General features: G+C 36.2%; 6 protein-coding genes across 6 annotated transcripts; 4 read left to right on the top strand and 2 right to left on the bottom strand.

The window, feature by feature from the left end:
* Positions 1–5,015: 5,015 nt before the first annotated feature.
* On the top strand, positions 5,016–6,567 carry LOC108824811 (uncharacterized). The gene has a single exon (XM_018598193.2). The coding sequence runs from the start codon at positions 5,144–5,146 to the stop codon at positions 6,209–6,211; it is 1,068 nt and encodes a 355-aa protein (XP_018453695.1). The 5' UTR covers positions 5,016–5,143; the 3' UTR covers positions 6,212–6,567.
* Positions 6,568–7,580: 1,013 nt separating this feature from the next.
* On the bottom strand, positions 7,581–8,367 carry LOC108841453 (protein SMALL AUXIN UP-REGULATED RNA 12-like). The gene has a single exon (XM_018614209.2). The coding sequence runs from the start codon at positions 8,321–8,323 to the stop codon at positions 7,880–7,882; it is 444 nt and encodes a 147-aa protein (XP_018469711.1). The 5' UTR covers positions 8,324–8,367; the 3' UTR covers positions 7,581–7,879.
* Positions 8,368–9,836: 1,469 nt separating this feature from the next.
* On the top strand, positions 9,837–10,616 carry LOC108818742 (histone H3.3). The gene is made up of 2 exons (XM_018591671.2): positions 9,837–9,996; positions 10,126–10,616. The coding sequence occupies exons 1-2, from the start codon at positions 9,925–9,927 to the stop codon at positions 10,462–10,464; spliced, it is 411 nt and encodes a 136-aa protein (XP_018447173.1). The 5' UTR covers positions 9,837–9,924; the 3' UTR covers positions 10,465–10,616.
* Positions 10,617–11,407: 791 nt separating this feature from the next.
* LOC108839216 (argininosuccinate lyase, chloroplastic-like) lies at positions 11,408–12,175 on the bottom strand. The gene is made up of 2 exons (XM_018612028.1): positions 12,055–12,175; positions 11,408–11,847 (listed from the first exon to the last, which is right to left on the bottom strand). The coding sequence occupies exons 1-2, from the start codon at positions 12,173–12,175 to the stop codon at positions 11,408–11,410; spliced, it is 561 nt and encodes a 186-aa protein (XP_018467530.1).
* A 2,518-nt stretch (positions 12,176–14,693) lies between these two features.
* Positions 14,694–17,956, top strand: LOC108824262 (serine/threonine-protein phosphatase 7 inactive homolog). The gene is made up of 11 exons (XM_018597656.2): positions 14,694–14,856; positions 14,951–15,114; positions 15,209–15,259; positions 15,336–15,956; positions 16,033–16,482; positions 16,565–16,705; positions 16,783–16,884; positions 16,983–17,189; positions 17,454–17,525; positions 17,625–17,645; positions 17,742–17,956. The coding sequence occupies exons 1-11, from the start codon at positions 14,844–14,846 to the stop codon at positions 17,805–17,807; spliced, it is 1,908 nt and encodes a 635-aa protein (XP_018453158.2). The 5' UTR covers positions 14,694–14,843; the 3' UTR covers positions 17,808–17,956.
* A 667-nt stretch (positions 17,957–18,623) lies between these two features.
* On the top strand, positions 18,624–20,296 carry LOC108840860 (protein POLAR-like 1). The gene is made up of 3 exons (XM_018613671.2): positions 18,624–18,884; positions 19,157–19,665; positions 19,778–20,296. Exons 1-3 carry the CDS (start codon positions 18,647–18,649, stop codon positions 20,087–20,089), a joined length of 1,059 nt encoding a protein of 352 aa, XP_018469173.1. The 5' UTR covers positions 18,624–18,646; the 3' UTR covers positions 20,090–20,296.
* The last annotated feature ends 1,089 nt before the right edge of the window (positions 20,297–21,385 follow it).

Genomic DNA, 21,385 nt, shown 5'->3' with positions numbered 1-21,385 from the left:
AGAAAGTAAAGAAAAGGTATAAACGATACAACCAAAGAAAAGAAGATAGAAACGTTTCAAGGTAGACAAAACGGAGAATAATTGGGGTTATCCACATTGTTGAAAAAGTCTTTGAGTTCTTCTTCCTACTATAATTATTTTTGGTTTTGTTGAAAACACTACTATGTATTGTGCTGCGGAGTGCTAATCATAGTGCAAAAACAATAGAGTTAGTTATGATTGCTGGAACTTTTAATACATATATGAACCGCTATATATATTTTTTGAAAAGGTTTGCATATATATATATATAGTTCTTATTTATAATAATAGTAGATTCCCACTTCATCTGTTGACAAATGAAAGCTAAATGCTGGATGTTAATTATAAATTATAACTAGCTAAACTATATAGATCAATCAGCTATGAGGCCTATGTTTTAGTGAATCTAGAGATGTCTGTCTGTCTCACTCTATTGATTTTCTAAATTTGCTTTTAGGAAACAATTTTAATTAATTATATAAATGAAATGTTAAAATGTTTTTTGAAAGAAAAATAAGAGAGGCGTATTTGTCTGCTTCTCGTAGTAACCCCCAAAGTTAGGCTTTGTTTACTTCCAAAACTGGACCACAGACAAGAAAAAGAAGAAGCATTTTGAAAATAAATTCTGCAATGGACCACTTCTCCACTCTTCTGCGTTCATCTTCAATGCTTCACTGTGTTGTCCATATCTCTCCACATTGTTTGCTTACTTTAGTTACGAATTTGACATCTATTTGGGAATATTAGGCCAATCTGAAATAGCATCTAGTTTATCTCTTTCTAGTCTCTGGTTTCATTTCCCTTGGAATCCAATGCGATTCAGCTTGTACTCAAAATGTTTAATGATAAACATTTTTTTGTTTGGATTACTATCTTGCTTCTCAGGATCAAGGAGGTATAACCAAATAAATTGCAAGCTCAATCTTGTGAATCTTTAGCATATAAACAAATCATTGGTTCGTATATTAACTCACATTTCAATCTTGACACCCAGTTAATTGATGCACCAAATTTACGTAGTTATCATTTTTTATTATATTAACAATCTTTAAAGCAAAAATATACAAGAATCCGCTAAGAAGTTAAACAAGTTAATCGACCTAATTGCGTGGCAAAATCAATGTAATTTATTTACCACATTGTAATGCCCTAAATCATCATTGAGTCGGTGGGGAATGCTACTCATGGCCCATATTAACCTTATGGGCCTCTTTCCTTGGCAAGTTTAACATCCCAAAAGGCCGAAACGATGACTCTAAGATCATAATAAACACACATGACAAAAACACATCTACCATCTGTTTTCATTCATGGACTTCATTAATACAGTCATTTTTTTTTTCCAAATAGCATACAGCAAATGCGCGACGGTCGTACAATACTCGAAGGTAGAAAAGAACATTGATTATATAGTTTTTTTAGTTATTACCTATTAGCATAATGAAGCCTTACCAGTAAGGCACAAACACTGCCTTCCAAGGCACCGCATACCAGAAGTAATCTCTTGTTAACCAGCAACAAGGAATAGTCTCCAATAGTTTTGAGCTCGTCCCAGCCTACACTTTTGGCCTTGATAACATGCACTACACCAAACTAATGAGCCTAGAAGACTATGGTGATAAGTCATAAGCGAACTGAAACATGCATAGACTAAATTATAGGACACTGGACACCTAGACGTGTACTTCCTCTGAGTTGAGACTAGCTTGGGAATCCAAAAGAGACTTCAAAAATCTGCCCGCAGATGCTGCCTGAAGAACCCACTTTTCAAATCCCATTAACAGGGAAACTGCAGTGTCTTGTACTTTGGTTCCAATGAACTTGGTAATACCTGAAAACCATCAGAAGAACCGCTTCCATTGATCACAATTAAAAATAGAACCTGTTTTTAAAGTATTTATTACAGTAACGAGTTTATTCATATAGATTTGTTGAATTAATGATATCGTCAAACATGAACCTGCTATTTCCCACAACCATAGTCCGAGATCTCTGTTACTTCGTGGCAGCTAATTTTCCGCTGACCGATTATTTAATTTATAAATTATATATATTTAAAAGCAGTGTACATAAACACTATTGAAGTATGAATTAGTTAAAGGTGATTTTCAAGTTAGTGATAAGACCTACATGGAACAATTTCTCAACTATAGAAACTTATTGGTCTAATGGTCTAATGGTCTATAATTGCAACATTATTGTATCTGTGTGATCTTAATTTACGTTTCAGGTAAAAAGTACCCACAAGTTCGCACCTTCTGTTTTTTTATGTATAAATATTCTGCCTATTTTTACCTTTTTGCTAGTATGTTTATGAACGGCCAAAATGATGACATTTTGGTAGGAAGACTGATCATACCCATAGGCAATAGTCGTGTCACTAAATCAGTAATAAAACAAAATTCTATCGTTTAGGTCAAATATATTAACGAAATGGGTCTGATAAATAATGAACTTCGAAAAGTTGGGAGGAGAATATAAGAAGGGACAGTGTCAGAAAACGAAGGCTGAGACTCGAGATGGAGTTAAGTTGAAATGTTGAAAACTAAAACTAAAAGCGTGTTGTTGTTCCAAAACTGACCTGGTCTTAGTCTTCCACATGAGACTTGAGTCAACAATTGCTCTTCATCGTTTTATTTTGTTTCCTAACTTTTCTAAAGTTACTTGTAATGAAAATCCACAAATGATGATTCTTCAACTTCTTCTTTTTTTAACTAACGAAAACACATTCATATGCTGTTAAGTCGAATTAGAGGAAAATGACTTGTAAACAGATTCATTTTTTCCAAAATAAACTATACATTTAATAAAACATGCGCATATAAACAATAGTATGTTAAAAATGATAATTGTTACTTCCAATGATATCATTAAACCCCGCTTTTAATCAAATTGCTTTTTGTCACTGCTAAGTGTTAACTCTTACCATATCTATTCTAACCATCTTGTTTTCTTGCTGTCAAAAAGTTCATTTACATACTGTTAAACTGATAATTTACTTACTAGACCCACAATTTAGTTGCTGAATTTGGTTTCGTCACCAGGGATTGCCTGTCCAGCGAATATAAGTTATGTGTTTGGTTGACAAAGTTATGTGTTTGGTGTATAACAGCTTCTTACAAAAATATATCATCATAAATTTGAGTTCGAACTTCGAAGTTATATGTTTGGTGAAGAACAACAATTCTGTTTTAGAGATAAAACAATAACATATAATGGGTTGTAATAGTGTAGATAGTAATATGCATGTATATAGTAATATAATGGTGTAAAAGAGGTTTAGCCGTCTAACACAGTTATAATTTCTTGAAGTTGAAGTTTCAGAACCCTTGTTATTATATAAGATAATTAGAAATACAGATGATATAACAGAGATTAATAATACAGATTTTCAAGAACTAACAGAAATGTCAAACTAATAATGTACTTATCCACCTCCTTTTAGCTGTCTGCCAACTTATCCAGATATCTCGAGATATCAATAAAATACAAGTTTTGATAAAATTATGAAATCAACTGAAAAGACGTTTTTATATTCGACCGAGCCTATTATTTTATTTTGTTCCCCCCGCATTGTCATAAATTGCCTTCCGAAACTAGCAATGGAGACTATAGAATAGAGAGATCACAGTAATGTGATATAAAAGACAACATAAGATCAAAAGTCTAAATTATTTGTCAATATCATTATATACTAATCTGAGAATTATATCATACTTAGATGTAAATATATCCAGTAATATCAAACACAAAAAGTGTTATTACAAGTCTAGATATAAACTACATAAATGGGTATTTTAAAATTTAAACCACTTATAGGTTCTATAATGTGAAATAATGGAGTTCATATTGATTATGTTCTCCAGTGAAGTGTCAAGTGTGCAGGCAACTAATCATATCATGTTCCTCATACTCGACTGTTAAGCAATGTTTAGGGACCCTATTTACACACACAATACACGCCTTTTTACTGTTTAACTCTTTTAGATTGAAAAGGCAATACTGTGAAGTTTCACATTATAGATTATCAATTACTAACATTACATTAGAAAGTACGACCGTTTTGATTCAGTTACACACGGTAAGTGAGATAGATGAATATGCGTCGATCTCATGTTCCCTCTTAAGAAAGTCAAGTTTGAAAAAGTCAGTTCATATCCAAGTTTACAAGTTTTGCTAGTTCCAAGTTATTACAATTATTAGGCCTGGGCACGGATCGGATATTCGGGTTTTTGAAGGTATTTGTGATTTGCTTCGAATGTTACGGATATCTGATTTTTCGATTTGCTTTGCTTCGGAAAAATACGGATATTCGGAAAAACGGATATCCGGAAAATAAATAGATATTTGCGGATATTCGCGGATACTTACGGATCTCTCATTTGTTTTGATTAATACAAATAATCTTAAAAATTTGATACAAATTTGTTTTGTAAAATATATTTTTTGCATGATATAAAAGATAAAAATTAAAAAAAACAATGAATCTTCATATTTTGTAAATTTTTAAACTTAGTTAAAATTATAATAACACAAAACTTAAAAAAAAATTATAATTATCGTAAATATTTTCTCTTCCTTTTATGTAATACTTTTATATAAGTAATAATATGAATAGAATCTATCAAATAATATATTAGAATAATAATTATATAATTTTATACATTTAAAACTTTAAATATAATCAAAATATACATGTATTTATATATTGACGGATCGGATCGGATATTCGCTTCCCAAAATTTTAATATTTGTGATTTGCTTCGATTTTGACGGATATTGAATTTTAGTATTTGCTTTGCTTCGAAAGCTTACGGATATTCGGAATTTTCGAATCGAATAGCAACGGATAACGAATCGAATCAAATTTAACGGATAAAATGCCCAGCCCTAACAATTATCATCTATGTCTCTATCATATATCCATCCAATTTTTTATTATTTTTCATATTTGGCAGCCTGCATCCAATATTTTTTTGTTACGTATGTTTCAAGCCAAACATCATTATAACCCATTCCATTTTCATGATTTAAACAAAAAACTTTGTATATAAATCAAAGGAAAGAAAGAAATAAAAAATCTCCCAACACACCACCTTCAGACAAAAGCGGAAACACACAAATGTCTCCCTCTCGAAATATCCACCCTCCTCCGTCTCCTCTAGGCTCCGCTGATCCGAACCAAACAACTTGCCTATACCAAACAGACCACGGCGTGTTCTATCTAACATGGTCACGCACTTTCTTAGGCGGCCACTCTCTGAACCTCTTCCTCCACTCTCAAGACTACTACACCCACTCCTCCCCTCTCTCCTCCGCCGATCTCTCCCTCTCCTCCGCCGCCGCCTCCTTCCACCTCAGCCTAAACGCACTCGCCTTCTGGAGAAAACGCGGATCCAAACTCATCTCCCCGAAAATCCAAGTCCTCTGGGACCTGACCCGCGCCAAATTCGAATCCGGAAGATCCGAACCGAGATCCGGATTCTACATCGCGGTGATCGTCGACGGAGAGATGGGACTCTTGGTCGGAGATTCCGTCGGAGAGGCGTACGCTCGCGCGAAACCGCCAGCGAGTCCGCAGGCTCTGGTGATGAGGAGAGAGCACGTGTTCGGAGCTGGAGTGTTCTCCACGAAGGCGAGGTTAGGCGGGAAGGACAGAGAGATCGCGATCGATTGCCGCGTGGACGAGGACGCGAGGCTCTGTTTCAGCGTGGATTCGAAGCAGGTCCTGACGATCAAGCGGCTGAGGTGGAAGTTCAGGGGGAACGAGAGAGTTGAGATCGACGGGGTCTCTGTTCAGATCTCGTGGGATGTTTATAGTTGGCTGTTTCAGAGCAAGAGTTTAGGACACGCTGTTTTTATGTTTAGGTTCGAGAGCGATCCGGAGGAAGATCAGAGAAACGGCGTCGTTTTGTGGAAGCCGAAGAAGAAGTGTGGTGGGAGTAGTAGTAGCTTGGGGTTTAAAGGGATGGTGGAATGGAGGAAGATGAGGAGGAGATTCGTTAAGAGCAAGAGGAGTTCTTCGTCTTCTTCGATGTCGATGTCTTCCGCTTCGTCGGCTTGTAGCTCGTCGGTTTTGGAGTGGGCTAGTAGCGCGGATGAGTCGGAGTACGGTGGAGGAGGATCTTCCGGTTTAGGCTCCGGCAATGGTCTTGGATTCTCCTTGCTGGTTTACGCGTGGATTAAGTGAGTTTTGGGGGGGAAACGACTAAAAAGGAAATATACTGTTGCAGTCAAACAATTGTTTTAAGAAAGTTTTTTTGGCGTTTTATTACCACCTCTTAAATCACGGACAAGAAGAGAAAGTGTTGTAAGTAATTTTTTTTATAAATTCAATTTTCGTATCTGTATCTTTTTCGTATATATCTCATGAGTATAATTTAATTAAAGAATTTCGAGTAAATTTTGTAGAAGAAAAGGGTTGATATTTAGTGTTTTCTCAACAGAAAAAAGAGGTTGACATTTGATGGCAGTGTCTTTATTGTATTAGTTGTTACATATTGACTCCAGTGGGTCTGGATGATAATCAGATTATAGCTTTGGATTCAGTACGCTTTTTATACCATGAATATATGGTCGCAGTATTTTATTTACTTCTTGGTTGTCTTGTCCCTTCTTAGTACTTTCTGATGTAATAATGAAAAGTAAATGGGGGAACATATTAGTGAAACAAAAGTGAGTACATACGCATCATCGATGCGAGGCGCCTTAAGATAGGGAAAAATGGGCGAAGCATTCTGGTCTCTGGGAAAATATTTCATGTTTTCCCGAGAAAAGACCAACGTAACATGTGAATAACCGGTCCCACTGTAGTAGTGTCTTCCCTACTCTTCTTCTCTTTTTGGTCCCTCGTTTCCCCCCTATTTTACGATGCAATTATTTCATCGATTCATTTTACACGTTGTAGAGAGAATATGATGTAAGCGCATATTATGCAATAATGGTACGCAGATATTTCTACATCGGCAGTTCCTACGGACTACATTCGCCAGAATTGGTTGACATCTGATATTGTGAGCCAATGAGCCATGGTTGACATCTGATCTTGTGATGGGCCAGACTGGTCAGTCGTGGTCCAATTTATCTCTCTTTAACCAGTTTTCATTTGTCCTGATCTGTTTCATCACTTCTTTAAAAAGTTCAGTATGTTGCAAATTCGTGATAACCTTTACCACAGGAAACAAGAACGCTGTTGCATGCAATGCGGTGAAAGTCCGATCCCGGTACTAGTGTTTAAAGCCGTTTATTGCAAGGGTTTGAGCTCATTTTACCATGTTAAGTGAACTTTATTTGTTATTACAGATTGAATATTTTCTAGTTGTGTTTATACTTATGATATTGTGATGACCGCCTTCCTTGCCCTTCTTGATGCTAGGTGATAGCATCCAAAGAGGACTGATTCTATTTAACCAAGACCAAAGGAAATCAATGACTGGAGTAAAATTATGTCATATAAACATATATGCTAAAAGGCACTGCTTACACTCAAATTCTTAACAGTTACTACTATATTTATTTTGGCCACAAGGCTCTGCAGTCTTCTATACGTTCATTGTTGAACAACAATAACCATTTCGAAAGGTTTGAAGAATGAACGAATAAATAAATAAATATGATGGGTATTACTATTGCTGAATATATTTTACAGCAAATACCAAAACTAAGTAACAAAATTAATAAATAAATGTATAAAAATTGCTCACTCAGTTTTACACCAATACCAAATAATGACAACAATTTTTCTCATGAACTATGATTCGAAACCCGGGACGACTCTCATGCTAGACGAAACATCCAGCTCTCGGCCACCTCCTGGGTATCCGACACCATCGACCCGGTTAAAATGGGATCAGATGGATCACCAGATGATAGCCTTCTCGGTGTGAAGCAACGGCCGATATTTGATCAAACGATCCAGCTTGCTTCTAGTGCCACTACCGTGGCGATTCTTCTTTACATCATCGGTACATGTAAACCGACACGACCGGGCTATTAACCGAATCGATTCCTCAAAAACCGATTCGTCACATGGGATAACCAACGGACCGTGGTTCGCAAAACCGAACTCCTCCTCGGCTTTAACCAAGAGGTTCCTGATGACGGGGTGGTTCAGATGCGACGCACGCACCACGTATCTCCTGCAACTGCTTCCAACGTGGACCGCCACGTATCCTGACGGCACATCCGACGGAACACAGCGTTTGACACAGGAAATTCGCGCCTTGCTTCGCCACTGTCGGAGCATCTGTCTCAGCTTCACAATGTGCCGGATCTTGCTGCATTTTCCGATACCTCCAGCCATTTTTCCAATTTGCTTTAAGAGAGTACTGTAAGAAAATGGAGAGAAAGGACTGACGCTGATGAGGTTGAGATTTATGGAGGGACAATGTTTATATAGTAAAGACAGTAACAGAATGCCCTCAGTTAGCCAAGATAATTTCGATATCGCCATTTCGGTTCTTACTTTTGGCGGCTTGCGTCAGATGTAACATGATTTAGTAGGAGTGTATCTGTGATTGATTATGGATGGATTAGTTAGTTATTCTGGAGATTAGTGATAATTATTTTTGTTAAAGGAAGATTAGATGCGATTCTTGGAGGAGGAACATCAAAGATCTTGTATGTTTTTTTCTTATTGATACATTGGATGTGTTTGATATATATCCACAATAGATAATGGTTTCGTCATGTGAATTTTACGGTTGTTGATTGGTTCCTATAAAATCCAAGGTTTCTAAATATTATAATATGCTAATGAACCTTTCATCGGAAAAGAAAATGAATACCGGCCGCCATTAGAGAAAATAAAATTTGGTTAATGTTGATTGTTCATAATTAGTATTCTTATAAATCAATAATGGTGGTTAGATAAAGAAGTGAAAAGTTTAATTAAAAAGTGGAGATACTACTACTATCTGGTAGGGAAATAAGAGCATGTGCTGATGACAAAGGAGTGTTGGAAGTAGGAACAAAAGACCACTCTATAGAAACTGGAAAGACTTAAAAGTTCAAACACCACGGTAGGATTCAGAGTCATGAAAGAGAGTTATTATGTCTCTCTTTGTATTCACCATCTTGTTAATTTGTTTTTTAATCACTCCTCAAATTGTAAAAATTAAGATGATATATATATCATGTTAGTACAGTGCTGGATAAACGAAAAGTTCATTTGAAGCATGCATCATTCTCATGTTAAATTATATGGATTGATTGAATCGATAAACACATGATCTATCATCTAATCATATAATGCCTTGGGTTAAATGTGCAAGATTATAGTATGCAGCTATATCCAACGTATGTCTCTATCCCTGGTCTGGTTTTATATATGAGCAGCAAAGGCTCTGGTTTATAAAACATATATGTATTCTAATTAGTAAATGTGGTGGATCAAGCCAAAGTGCATGTTAGGTCGGACCAAACTGGGGTTGGATTTGATCAAACTTACTTTGGATGGTAGTGAAAAAAAACTATACACTTCTCCTTTTAATTGGGCCCGAACCCAAATTGTCCATTGTTTACAAAAACACAGTCAAGGTCAAGAAACACGGCTCGGCCTATTACCAATCTCCAACACCAACGAATGATTCAACTCAAACCGTCATTACATGGAAAGAAACACAAAAGTACATGTCACCAATCCGTGTTTAAAATGAAACCAATGAGAAGTGAAGACTCTGATCGCCACGTCAGTAATCACAATCATTAAGCAGATCCAAACCGTCGAAAATAGACTGATCGTACAGTTTCTGTATGTTTCCAAAATTAACCGACTCTGTCCCTTAACCATCCCACCTATATATACCATCATTACAACCTTTCAACCTTTTCACATCAAAAACGAAATCTCGCCTCTCTGAAGTTTCATTCATCGAGAAAACTCGCAACTTTTAGAGAAGAAGAATGGCTCGTACAAAGCAAACCGCTAGGAAGTCAACCGGAGGCAAAGCTCCCAGGAAGCAGCTCGCCACCAAGGTTTGTTCTTTCACTTTTCTTCATCTTATTACCGACAAATGTCAATCTAGGGTTTTTAATTTGGGGCTATTTAGGGTTTTCTAATTTTGATTACGTTTTCGATCAATTCGATTGATTTTATAATTACAGGCGGCGAGGAAATCTGCGCCGACGACCGGAGGAGTCAAGAAGCCACACCGTTACCGTCCAGGAACCGTCGCGCTTCGTGAGATTAGAAAGTACCAGAAGAGCACGGAGCTTTTGATCCGCAAGCTTCCGTTCCAGCGTCTCGTCCGTGAGATCGCTCAAGACTTCAAGACGGATCTGAGGTTCCAGAGCCACGCCGTGTTGGCTCTTCAAGAGGCGGCTGAGGCGTACCTTGTGGGTTTGTTCGAGGATACCAATCTCTGCGCGATTCACGCGAAGAGGGTTACGATCATGCCCAAGGATATTCAGTTGGCCAGGAGGATCCGTGGTGAACGTGCTTGAGATGTTTCTCCCTGTTCAATTTAGGTTACGATGGTGTATTGTTATTACTAGTGTTCTTCGGATTCTTTCCTTTATGTTTTTTGCTTTTTCAAGTACATTGTCTTAAACTTTCAACCTGCTCGTTTAATCAAAACAATGATATTAATCTCTTATTTCATGACCAAACTTGTTTGTTTAATAGAATGTCATTGATGATTTGTATCGAAGACGAAAGTTATAGACTTCTTTGTTTTGGTGTTCATGATATTTTTAGAAGAAAATTAACATTTTAAATTGACGTCTTATAAATGTAAAAAAAAAAACCTTTTCCCACAACACTAACTCGTTTCATTACATAATTGCCCAACTGATTGTTGAAACCGTTAATATGGGCCATTAATAATCAGCTGAAAGCCTAATTTAAATAATTGTCTTGTTTATCAATGGTGTGTAAATTTACAAAGAAACAAAAAACACTGGAACATGTTTTTACAAACTTCAAAATAGATTGTAGTTTAGAATGCTACACAAGCAAATACAATTAATGAATATTGGCAGAGGTGCTTATCCCCCATATTAAGCATAATACAGTGTTTACCATGAGCCATCCATTGTTCTTTTTGTCAAACAGAAGAGAGAGGAGAACACAGAATATGTTTAAAACATGAACAGATGTTCCACCTCCTAAGGAAGTAGGGAGGTTCCATGTACTGTGGGGCAGCTCCATGCTAAAAAAAAGAAGCTGCATCTCAAATGCATAATGCATTTCTTCAGTTCTCTAGTTTCTTATGTTCAATTATTAGCTTATTATAATCCCAATAAAACTCGAAAGTCAGATACTAGGAAACTTCAACAAAGCTTTATTTTTTTTTCTGGGGGTTTTGCTAGACAAGAAGCCTCAATATGTTCATTTGTCTTTCCTTCAAACTGCTGGCAACAGTTTACCTGATGGTTTGATCTTAACTCAGGTGTTAGTAATCTTCAGCTTGTTGACCCAGTAGGCAGTAGCCAAGTTGCTCGGCAACACATTTCGATCCAGTTGATCCGTATGAACTGAACTTATTAACTGAATTTTCCTCTCTTGGTTGAATGTGACATTCTGAGCAAACTCCGCAGAAACATCGATCATCCCCATTATTGTCTTGGTGCTATCGAACATAGGTTCTTTATCTTCTTGAAAATCTCGGTTGTAAGCAAGGGGAAGTCCCTTGCAGAGTGTTAGGACGGTGACCAGATCGCCAATGACACGAGCAGATTTTCCTCTGACAAGCTCCATTAGGTCTGGATTCTTCTTCTGCGGCATTATGCTGCTTTCGGTTGAGACGGAATCGCTTGGGGTCATGAAGCCAAACTCCTCAGACGCCCAGAGTACCCACTCTTCTCCAAGACGTGATAGATGGATGGCTGTGTTGGAGTTTGCATATAGAAACTCTCAACACAAAATCTCTGTCTGAAACTGCATCGATGCTATAGTTGAAATAAAGGAGAAAGAACCTTATTAAATGAGGAAGTGAATGCTCAGACTTAGTAATCACTTAGAGAGAGTTGAGTAATAAGAACAAAAAATAGGAACAAACCTGTTTCTCATTGGTTCGGTGAATCCAAGAGCACTTGTAGTCATAAACCTATCAATAGGCAGACCAGTTCCAGCCAAAACACAAGCTCCTAGACAGAAATTCAGCCTCTCTCGACAGTCATTATAACGACCAGCGTCACGTTCAAGCTGCCCCATACACGATGAACACAACAACTACCAGTCAACAAGTAAAAACACATACACATAACTAAAAATTTATAGTTTGGGCATGGATCGTTTAATGCTAGTTCAAGTTGGCTTAGAGAATTTGGATCAAAATACATTTCATTGGTTCAAACTTCAAATACTCACTAGATTCCGACCCGCCCTTCAGAAGGGCGGGTATATTTTTGTTGAAAAATTATTTAACATAATGAAAATTATGATTTTTGATAAACTATATATTTTGAGATTTTTATGAAAATTATATTAATTTTATATGACTTATTTTTGTTATTTTAAATATAATTAAATTTTTGAAAACTCGAGATAATTCTGACCCGTATTATGATTTTGTTTATTTAAAACGTTGTTAAACTTATTTTACAGTAATTTTATTATTATTATTTTAGGTTAAATAGATTGTTTTCATTTTTAACATGTTTAATATTGATTTTTGTTTGTAATCATATTACAACGTTTAACAGTAAGAAGTCACCACATATTTCTCTTTTATATTTTTTAGATATTTAATTTTTATATTTGTGTTTTTAGTTATTTATGTATTTCATTGTATACTATATATATTAAATGATTAATTAGAAAAGTTAATAATTTTATTAAAATAGTTGGTCCACACATAAATCAATAGTTCATGTTTCTGTTTTAATATAAAAGATTTGTCTATTTTAGATTTGACATGCATGTATAATGTTGGTTTGTAATTTTTTGTTTGTAAATATGTAAAATTTTCCGTAATTTTTTTATATGTTATTTTTTAATTTATATGTTTGTGTATAACATTTTTTAAATTATTATTATTAAAATAGTTCTAATATATTAAAATATTCTTAAAATGATTAAGTATCTAAATTAGTCCATTTAATCTTTCAGAGTATATATCAAATATAATTTACAATAAAATAAATCAAACTATTTAATATTAAAAATAAATAAAAATATACCCGCTCTTAAAGGGTGTATATATTTTTTGTTTTATTTGTTTGTTATTTTTTTTTCTTTTTTATGTTTAATATTAATTAAATTTAATATAATTATTGCAAACTATATCAAATATGTTAAGTTGCATAACTATATATTATATCATAAACATTTCAAAATTAGTTATAAATTGTATTCCTAATGGTTGACAAAAAAAATTGTATTCATAATGCTTGCAATATATTACTATTGTAACAACCCTAGAAATTTTTTTGGTAAACATATTAAATTTTATTACCATTTTAGTTTTTTGACAGAATTTTTTTCTAATTTGTTCAGATGGTATGTTGATCAAAAAATTTAAGGCTTTATTTTAAAAAATAGAAACATATTAATAAATTAAATTTACATCATAAGGCTATTAAAAATGATAACCTATTGAAATTTTCATTCAGAATCTATTTATATAATTTAATTTTCTGACTTTATATTTTCTGAGCGTAAATACATATAATAAAACACGTTAAAATGATTGCAAACTTTTTTTTTTTGTAAACTAAATGATTGCAAACTTTTTAGAACTCATTTATGAAATCCTCACAGAAGCCATAATATTCTACTCATAGAGGGGTTGTATTGATATAATTGAAGATATGGTTCCAGTTGTTTTGAAAAAACGTTATGGTTCGTATATGTTACTTCACACTTTTAAATAATATTGATGCAACTGTTTATTTTATTTTGTATATATGAAAGTAGTTTTCTGAAAAAAAAATATGGAAGTGATGGGTCCCGATATTATAGGAAGGAAATGAGATGTTATAGAATACCATAGTCGTTCTTGGTAATATATTAAATGGCAACGGTTAATTTATTAAAGTAGTTCCAGATTTTAAAAAAAATGTTAAGTTGGACATAACCCCATATTAATTGGACATGTTGAAGAATTAATAGTATTAATAACTTTGTCTCAGATGTATCACTCTATTTTAACCGGTGGTGGTGGCCTAATGGCGCTTGAGGGAATTGAGAAACCCAATAAGGCGAACCCGGGTTCAAACCCCACCGACCACACGGATATGAGTTATTGCTTTCGACTCATTTGAATGCCCAGGAGAGGATCTTTCCGTGGGCTGTACCTCCACCCGGGGGTTAGGCTTGTGTCATCATTGACCCGGGTTTAACCCTTTAAGTTACAAAAAAAAAATGTATCACTCTATTTTTTTTATGAATAGAGTAATTTTATAATGTAGTTGAGTTCTATTCTAATAATATTCTATTTTAGAATAAAACAGAATAAATAAATTTAAATTAAAAAAATATTTATTTATAAAAGAAAACTATATTGTATTCTATCTATTATAAAACAAAAAAATAAAGTCGAGTTATATTAATTTTACTCTTAAAAACTTTATTTTAAAATAAAAACAGGTTACTGAACTTGGCAACCAAATCTTTTAACTAAATGTACACTAACCGTTAATTCTTTATTGGGCCTTAAGGATACGACCCGGTCCATACATATAAAAAAAAAATAACAACTATCCTTTTCGGTTTCTAAGCAGCGAAATGCGCGTGGTTTCTTTGACCTAGAACCGGCAGGAAGTTAACACGAAAACGCTCGTCCCTCTCGGTGTTGCGCGGCGGCTGCATTCGCCGGAGCTCTGCCGCCGAACTCTGGTTTTCTTACTTTCTCCGTCAATCTCACCCATCTTCTATCAACATGCCGTCTCCAGGTAATCGCGTAGAGATCTCTTAATTTCAATCTCAATTGAATCTGCTCTCTGTTTATGTAAATCTGAGGTAGTATAACATTTGTGTGTGTGTTAGAAATCTCGAAAAGGGTTTTAGATGCGAAGCTCGAAGCTTGCAAATTCGCCTTCTTGAAGCTAAGCGCGGTTAAAACGACGAGGATGAAGAGTTATAAGCAGTTGCGTACTCTGCTTACGTTGAAAGAGATAGCTCGTCGTGGTGCTGATCGTGACTTTCTTAAAGTAACTGTCTTTTAGAGCTTATTAGTAGTATGTATCTCTTTTGCTTATGAAACATATATAACGCTAAAAAAAGCTACCTTCTTTTTGTTTTCAGGATCCGGAAAATAGTGTGACCCGAATCCTCTGTTCTGTTTTAAAGCAAGTGGTAAGTGCACCCTATGAAGCAGTAACTGTAATGTAATGAAAGGTGAGTTGATATGGAGTTTTTTGTGTGTGTGCAGGTGAGTAACGCAGACCGTTCTTTGAAGTCACTTCGTGGCTTTCACTACGAGACATTGGATGATCAGGAGAGGGGAGATGTGAACAGGACGATAGCAAGTGTACAAGGGATGTGCAGTAGAAAATACGAACCAGAAACGACTGTTGATCAGCTAGACGATGACATGACTGAGCCAATGGAGATGGAGATTTACTTGGGGAACGGAGACGCGGATTTCAGCGACATTGTTTTGGAGACGCCCATCTCGTGGCCTTTGGAGAAGTCTCAACTGACTCCTGAATGGGTCGAGAGTCTGATGGGGTTATTAAACCAGTTCACATGGAAGAACTCTGTTTCTTCTGAGCTGTTCCCTTCTACGTTGCCATACTCTGTGGCTGTTTCTCTGGTGGATTGCGCGGCGCAGATTCTAGACAGAGAAGCTAACTGCGTTAGGATCAGTTGCTGTGGTGAGGATTCTAGAGTGGTTGTGGTTGGAGATCTCCACGGACAGTTGCACGATCTCCTCAAAATATTTGATCAGTCAGGAAGGCCTTCGGAGAGCCAATGGTTTGTGTTCAATGGTAATTACATTGGTCGAGGTTCTTGGAGTCTTGAAGTGTTCTTGGTTCTCTTAGCTTGGAAGGTACGGTACTTATATAGTTAATTAGATTCTTTAGTGTTATATGCATTGTTCTAACCTGATTGATAACAACTAACAGATTCTGATGCCTGAGAGGGTATTTCTACTTCGAGGAAGCTCAGAGACAAGAGTTTCTGCCGAAGAGCTTGGTTTCTTGAAAGAAACATGTGACAGATACTCTGGTGAGCAGGGTCCATTGCTATACTCCAAATGTATAGACTGTTTCAAAGCATTGCCTTTGGCGTCGGTGATATCGGATAGCGTCTATACAACTCACGGAGGTCTCTTTCAAAGCTTCTCTCGGGTCCATGAAGATAGCACTTTACTGTTGGGTTTTTTAGAGGAACTTGACAAGGTTGAGAGGAGGAGACAAGTTGGTGAGAATGATGACGATGATGGGAATATAACTCTTAACCATGTTTTATGGTCGTGTCCGTGGATGGCTGATGGTCTGAGCGAGAGTAACTACAAGGGACTTCTTTGGGGAGCTGATTGCACCGAGAGTTTTCTAAAACAATCCAACTTAAAGGTAAAATGGTTAACTTGTTACGATGTTTTTCATTTGTGTGATTATATAAAACTTTAATGTGTTTGTTTTTTAACCATTTTAGATGATTATAAGATCACATGAAGGACCTGATGCAAGATCAGATCGAGAGGATATGGGAAACATGCTATGCGGATACTCGGTAGATCATGAAGTAGAATCTGGAAAGCTTTACACAATCTTCAGTGCTTCAAATCTCTCTCAGGTCACTTCCCTTAAACAAAGAGAATCCAAATGCAACCTGTTCTGCTGCTTTTCTAACTGTTTATTGTGCCTTTTTAGGGTTCGAGAAACTATGAAAACGAAGGCTCATATGCTGTTCTTGAACCTCCAAGCTTCACAGAGCCCAAATTTGTTTCTTACACTGTCGATAACATCCCAAGGGTACTAAAAACTAAAGAGCTTGAAAACTTTTGATTTTTTTTTTGTTTTAGGATTGTCTTGAGAGGAGGGCTTATTCTTGTGTGTGTTTGCTTTCACAGTCACTACATCAAAACATAAGCGTTGGATCTTCTTCAACTCAACAAGAGATAATGTGGGAGAACAGATCAGGTCATGGTTTTGCGTCAATGGGGATATCTAATCCGCCTTCTTGGACAGTTTCTCTGCCTAGTGAGCCGAGTCAGATCCTTCAGCTTCAAGAGCCTCCTCAGGTCTTTGAAGGTCTTCCTCTTCCAAACAGCATTGAGGTAGATTCCATTTATCTTAGACAATGTTTAAAAAAATCGCTAGGCGGTAACTATACGGTTTATAATATAGGAGATTATTGATTACATAGATGACTATACCGATTTTTGAATGCCTAAGTTTGATTTTTCAAAGTCATTCAAGAAAAAATGTTTCATTTAGGTCTGATTTGCCGCGTCAAAGACCGATTTTAGAACACTGATCTCAGATCATTGGTGGTTTTATGATGATAGTGATGTTTATTGTATGACTGTGATGAATTGCAGGAGCCTCACAAATCAAACTATGACTACTTATTTAGACTCATAAGCGCTCTTAAGCAGGAGGTTCAGATAAGGGTAAAGATATGTAAATCCCTTTTAGTTTCTTGGTGAGCACGTTATATCTCTTAAATGACTTACTCTTGGTTTTTTGTTTATTTTTTTTCATATTTGCAGGACACACGCGAGAAAGAACTGGTAAGCTATGTGAAAACCAAATTTGTTAAATAAATATTTAGTTTTTTTAAAATGTAAAAATGAGTTATAATGCCTAGTGTTTTGAACCAAACGTAGATGGATCATTTGACGAAGACGAAAGCAACATTGGAGGTCATAAGCCAAATGTCATCTTCTCTCTGACCCAATCATAAGATAGCAAACCAAAACGATTTTCCTCTTTGGTTTTGTTTGTAATTTTATTTATTATCCCACCTGTAATATTTTGGTTTTAGTTTTTGGTTATCAATAACAATCATCTTTATTTTAAAAATAAAAATTTCAGTTCTTCATTTGAAAGTAACAGGTAGAAGGAATTCAAATTTAAAATTGAACATTATTATTCAAAATTTTAAAAATAAACAGCGACTTGTGTTGAATTTATGATGGTCTTTGGTAAATTCATTAATGGGTCTGCAATGAAGACAATATTACTGGATTGTGTTATTCCGATGCCATTTTTTTAGTCAAAGTTGCTACGATTTGCTATTAATGGCTAAACTATTCCCAGTTCCTCTTTTTGGATTTTCAGACATACTCTTTGACCCTAATTAATTGTGCTTATATACATTTTTACTTTAAACTATTTAGAAAGTTTCTACCAACACAAAAAACTATTTAGAAAGTATATACTACAGTATTATGTAAAAGAAAAGTAGTAGTGAAAACTGAATTTTACAAATTGTTATAGATTTTCTTATTTGTTTTATTTCATGCCAATTATTATGCCTAGATTTTATTACTAATAATAAGTGAAGAAAAGGAGAGGTGATAGATAACATTAAAAAGAGTATCCAAATATTCAAAAGTTTCCCTCCCAAGACAAAAAGAAAAACGCATGTTGTTGATCGAAGTCGAAACTCTTGTTTCTCTCGTGATTCCCATTATTACATCCCCCACCCTTCTCTCTCTCTCTCTTCAATCCCTTTCTATAAATCTTTCTCTCTCTCTTCTTCAATTCATTTGGCCTTTTGAATTCTCCGATGGATATTGGTAGTGGAGGAGTAAGAGCAGGATGCATGCGGATCAGGTGTCCCTCCCCACGTAGAGCCATGGCTCGGTTGTTTAACTCAAAGGAGAAGGTCAAAGGGAAGAATAAGAAGAAGGCTTCGGCAGAAAGCCATGTGAGAGATTATGACTCGGCGAGGATCAGAAACTTTTCGGAGCACGGTCCTCATGGAGTTGACCAATCTACAGATTCGCCAACGACCATCGATTCTGGTAAATTCAAAGAAATCTCCGTTAACATATGAATATAGGTTACGTTTATTATGTATATAATATAATGTTTGACATGTTTTACCATTAAACTTATTTCCATGTGTTATGAGAACTGAAAGTATCATCGTTCATTATATTAACAGGAAGTCGATTAATTGATTAATCTCTCAATTGTAGTTTTGATTTTTTTTTTGTGTTTATATTAACAGGAAATCGATTAATTAATTGGTCTCTCAATTGTAATATCTATTTTTTTTTGTTTTTGTGTTTAGAACTGAAAGGAAGGGAGTTTTTGTTCAACATTGGAGTGAGTTGTTATCTGCTACATCTGATTGCTACTGGTAAAGAAGAGATTCACAAGATAGTTGATCTAAGGAACGATCTAGAGAAGCTTCTTGAATGCCAAAACGATGAAATGAGGCGAAAACATCTAGAGTTTGTTAAGATACGCGACAATATAGACAAGTTATTAGAGTTTCATAATGATGAACTGATGCGAAAACGTCAAGAGCAGTGTGATGAAACCTCTGCGGTGTATTCCACCACAAGTGATGTTGTGGATGGTCCAGAATCTTCTTATATTGATCACTATTACTCTCCACAGTTCCTGGAGACATCTTTGATTGAACGTGAAGGTTCTTTGAAACATTATGTATACAATGAAGGGGAAGAAGAAGATTATGGTGGGGAAATGGATCAGCTTGAAGCAGAACTTGAAGCTGAGTTTGAGCTTCTTCAGATTGGTCAGGACCACGAGTGTAACTACTATTCTATGCTCAAGGTGAAGTACTTAAGATTTTTATTCTCTGTCTCCACTTGAACGCATTAATAGCTCCAACATAAACATTTATCTTATCAAATGGAACTGTTAATTATTGTGAAATGATTTACAGGAGGTTTCAGAGAAGAGTGGTGATTCAGAAGGCATGGAGTTCAGATACATGTGTTCAGAACCAGTGGAGGAACAACAAGGAGTGTGTCCTTATGAGCTGGAGAGAAGGCTGCATGAGCTCATGGAGACAAGACAAGAAGAGGAGATAAATGAGCTGCAAGCTGCGTTGGAAGATGCTAAGAAAAGGCTTCATGTGAAGGAGGCTGAAGCTTCTTGGTGGAAAGACACTGCTTACATAGTCTCTGAACATATTCCAAAACCTTCTAGACTCACCTCCAACTCTCAAACTCGTCTTCACCCACCCTCTAGGTAAGAAATCGAGTGTTTCAAGTTCTAGTAGAAAGCAAAAGTGTTTTGTAATCTTGTGAAGAAGCTGAATGTTAAAAATATAATGGATGTCTTGTTTATCTCAATTTGGTTACAATTTGCTGTGGATCAGCGATTTTAAAAGAGAGATGTAACTTCTTGGGCAACGAAATCTCATCCTGAGATTAAAGTTTGTAAATGATTTACACTTTCGGAGAGGATACTTATGCTATAAATGAATGTTTCATTAAAAGTACAATTTGGATTCTACATTTTTTCTTGCTAGATTTATATGGTTGTCTGTAGATTCGAGTAACCACACGCGTTTAAAAGTTCAATCACAGATTCACAGTCCGAGTACAAATCTATGACACTGATACACAAAACAGAGTAGAATTTAGATTTCAGTACAAAAAATTTATTCCCTGCAAAAAAAAAAAAATTATTTTCTGCACTAGTCTAATGCTTAAATGCTTTAACCTTTTTTTGTATGATCACAACTGCTAACTCCTTTTTTTTTGGTCGAAACTAACTCTTCTCAAAAAAAGGTCTAAGAGAGAGAAAGTCTGATCCGGCCGGCGGAGGAGCTCCCATAGCCACCGCCGGTCCGGCCTTTCCGTTTAAACAGGTTTAGTTAGCTTTGGTTTGGTCTAAAAGAGTAATCGATGGTTTGTCTTGGTAGAATCTTTTCTAGGAGGGGGAGGCTTAGAGAGCTCCGCCGACGCCGGTCACTGTCTCCGGGGGAGGGAGGTTTAGTTAGCTCCGCCGTGCCGGCTTTTGTTGTCTTTGGTCTTGAAGACGTCTGGTGGTTTTTGTGGCTCCGTAGGAGTCGGGTTTGTTTGCTTTGGAGTCTCCGGAAGTTGGAGGCGGTGGTTTCTAGGGTTGTCGTGAGTTGGAGAAAGTGGTCGGATGAGGTCTCGAAGCGGTGGATGCTGCTCTCTGACGGTTCGTTGATGGTTTCGTGTGGATTAGCTTCGGGGTTTCAAGGATGAAAGATGAAATCTCGGTCTCGGATCGATGGACGCTCTCCTCGCGAAGAATGAAGCTTTGTTTGCGATGTGGTAAGCGGCGTAGGTGTATGCGCGCGGGTAACCGGTGAGACGCTGGCTCTGCGACGATGGTAGGATTCCCCGGTGGAGGCTCTCGCGGCGGTGACAGTTTGGATCGGTCTCGGGTCCCGTGTCGAGAACGAGTCTCGATGTCAGTGGATCAGATTTGGTGAAATGGACCGTGGGCTTCTTTTCTTTTGTTTATTGCCCATGTGTGGTTTTGGGCTTTTGTGTTTGGTGTAATTGTTTGTGGG

The sequence above is a fragment of the Raphanus sativus genome, chromosome 2, assembly GCF_000801105.2.
Source record: "Raphanus sativus cultivar WK10039 chromosome 2, ASM80110v3, whole genome shotgun sequence".
NCBI classification, from domain to species: Eukaryota; Viridiplantae; Streptophyta; class Magnoliopsida; order Brassicales; family Brassicaceae; genus Raphanus; species Raphanus sativus.
This window is presented reverse-complemented; position numbering and strand designations above follow the sequence as displayed.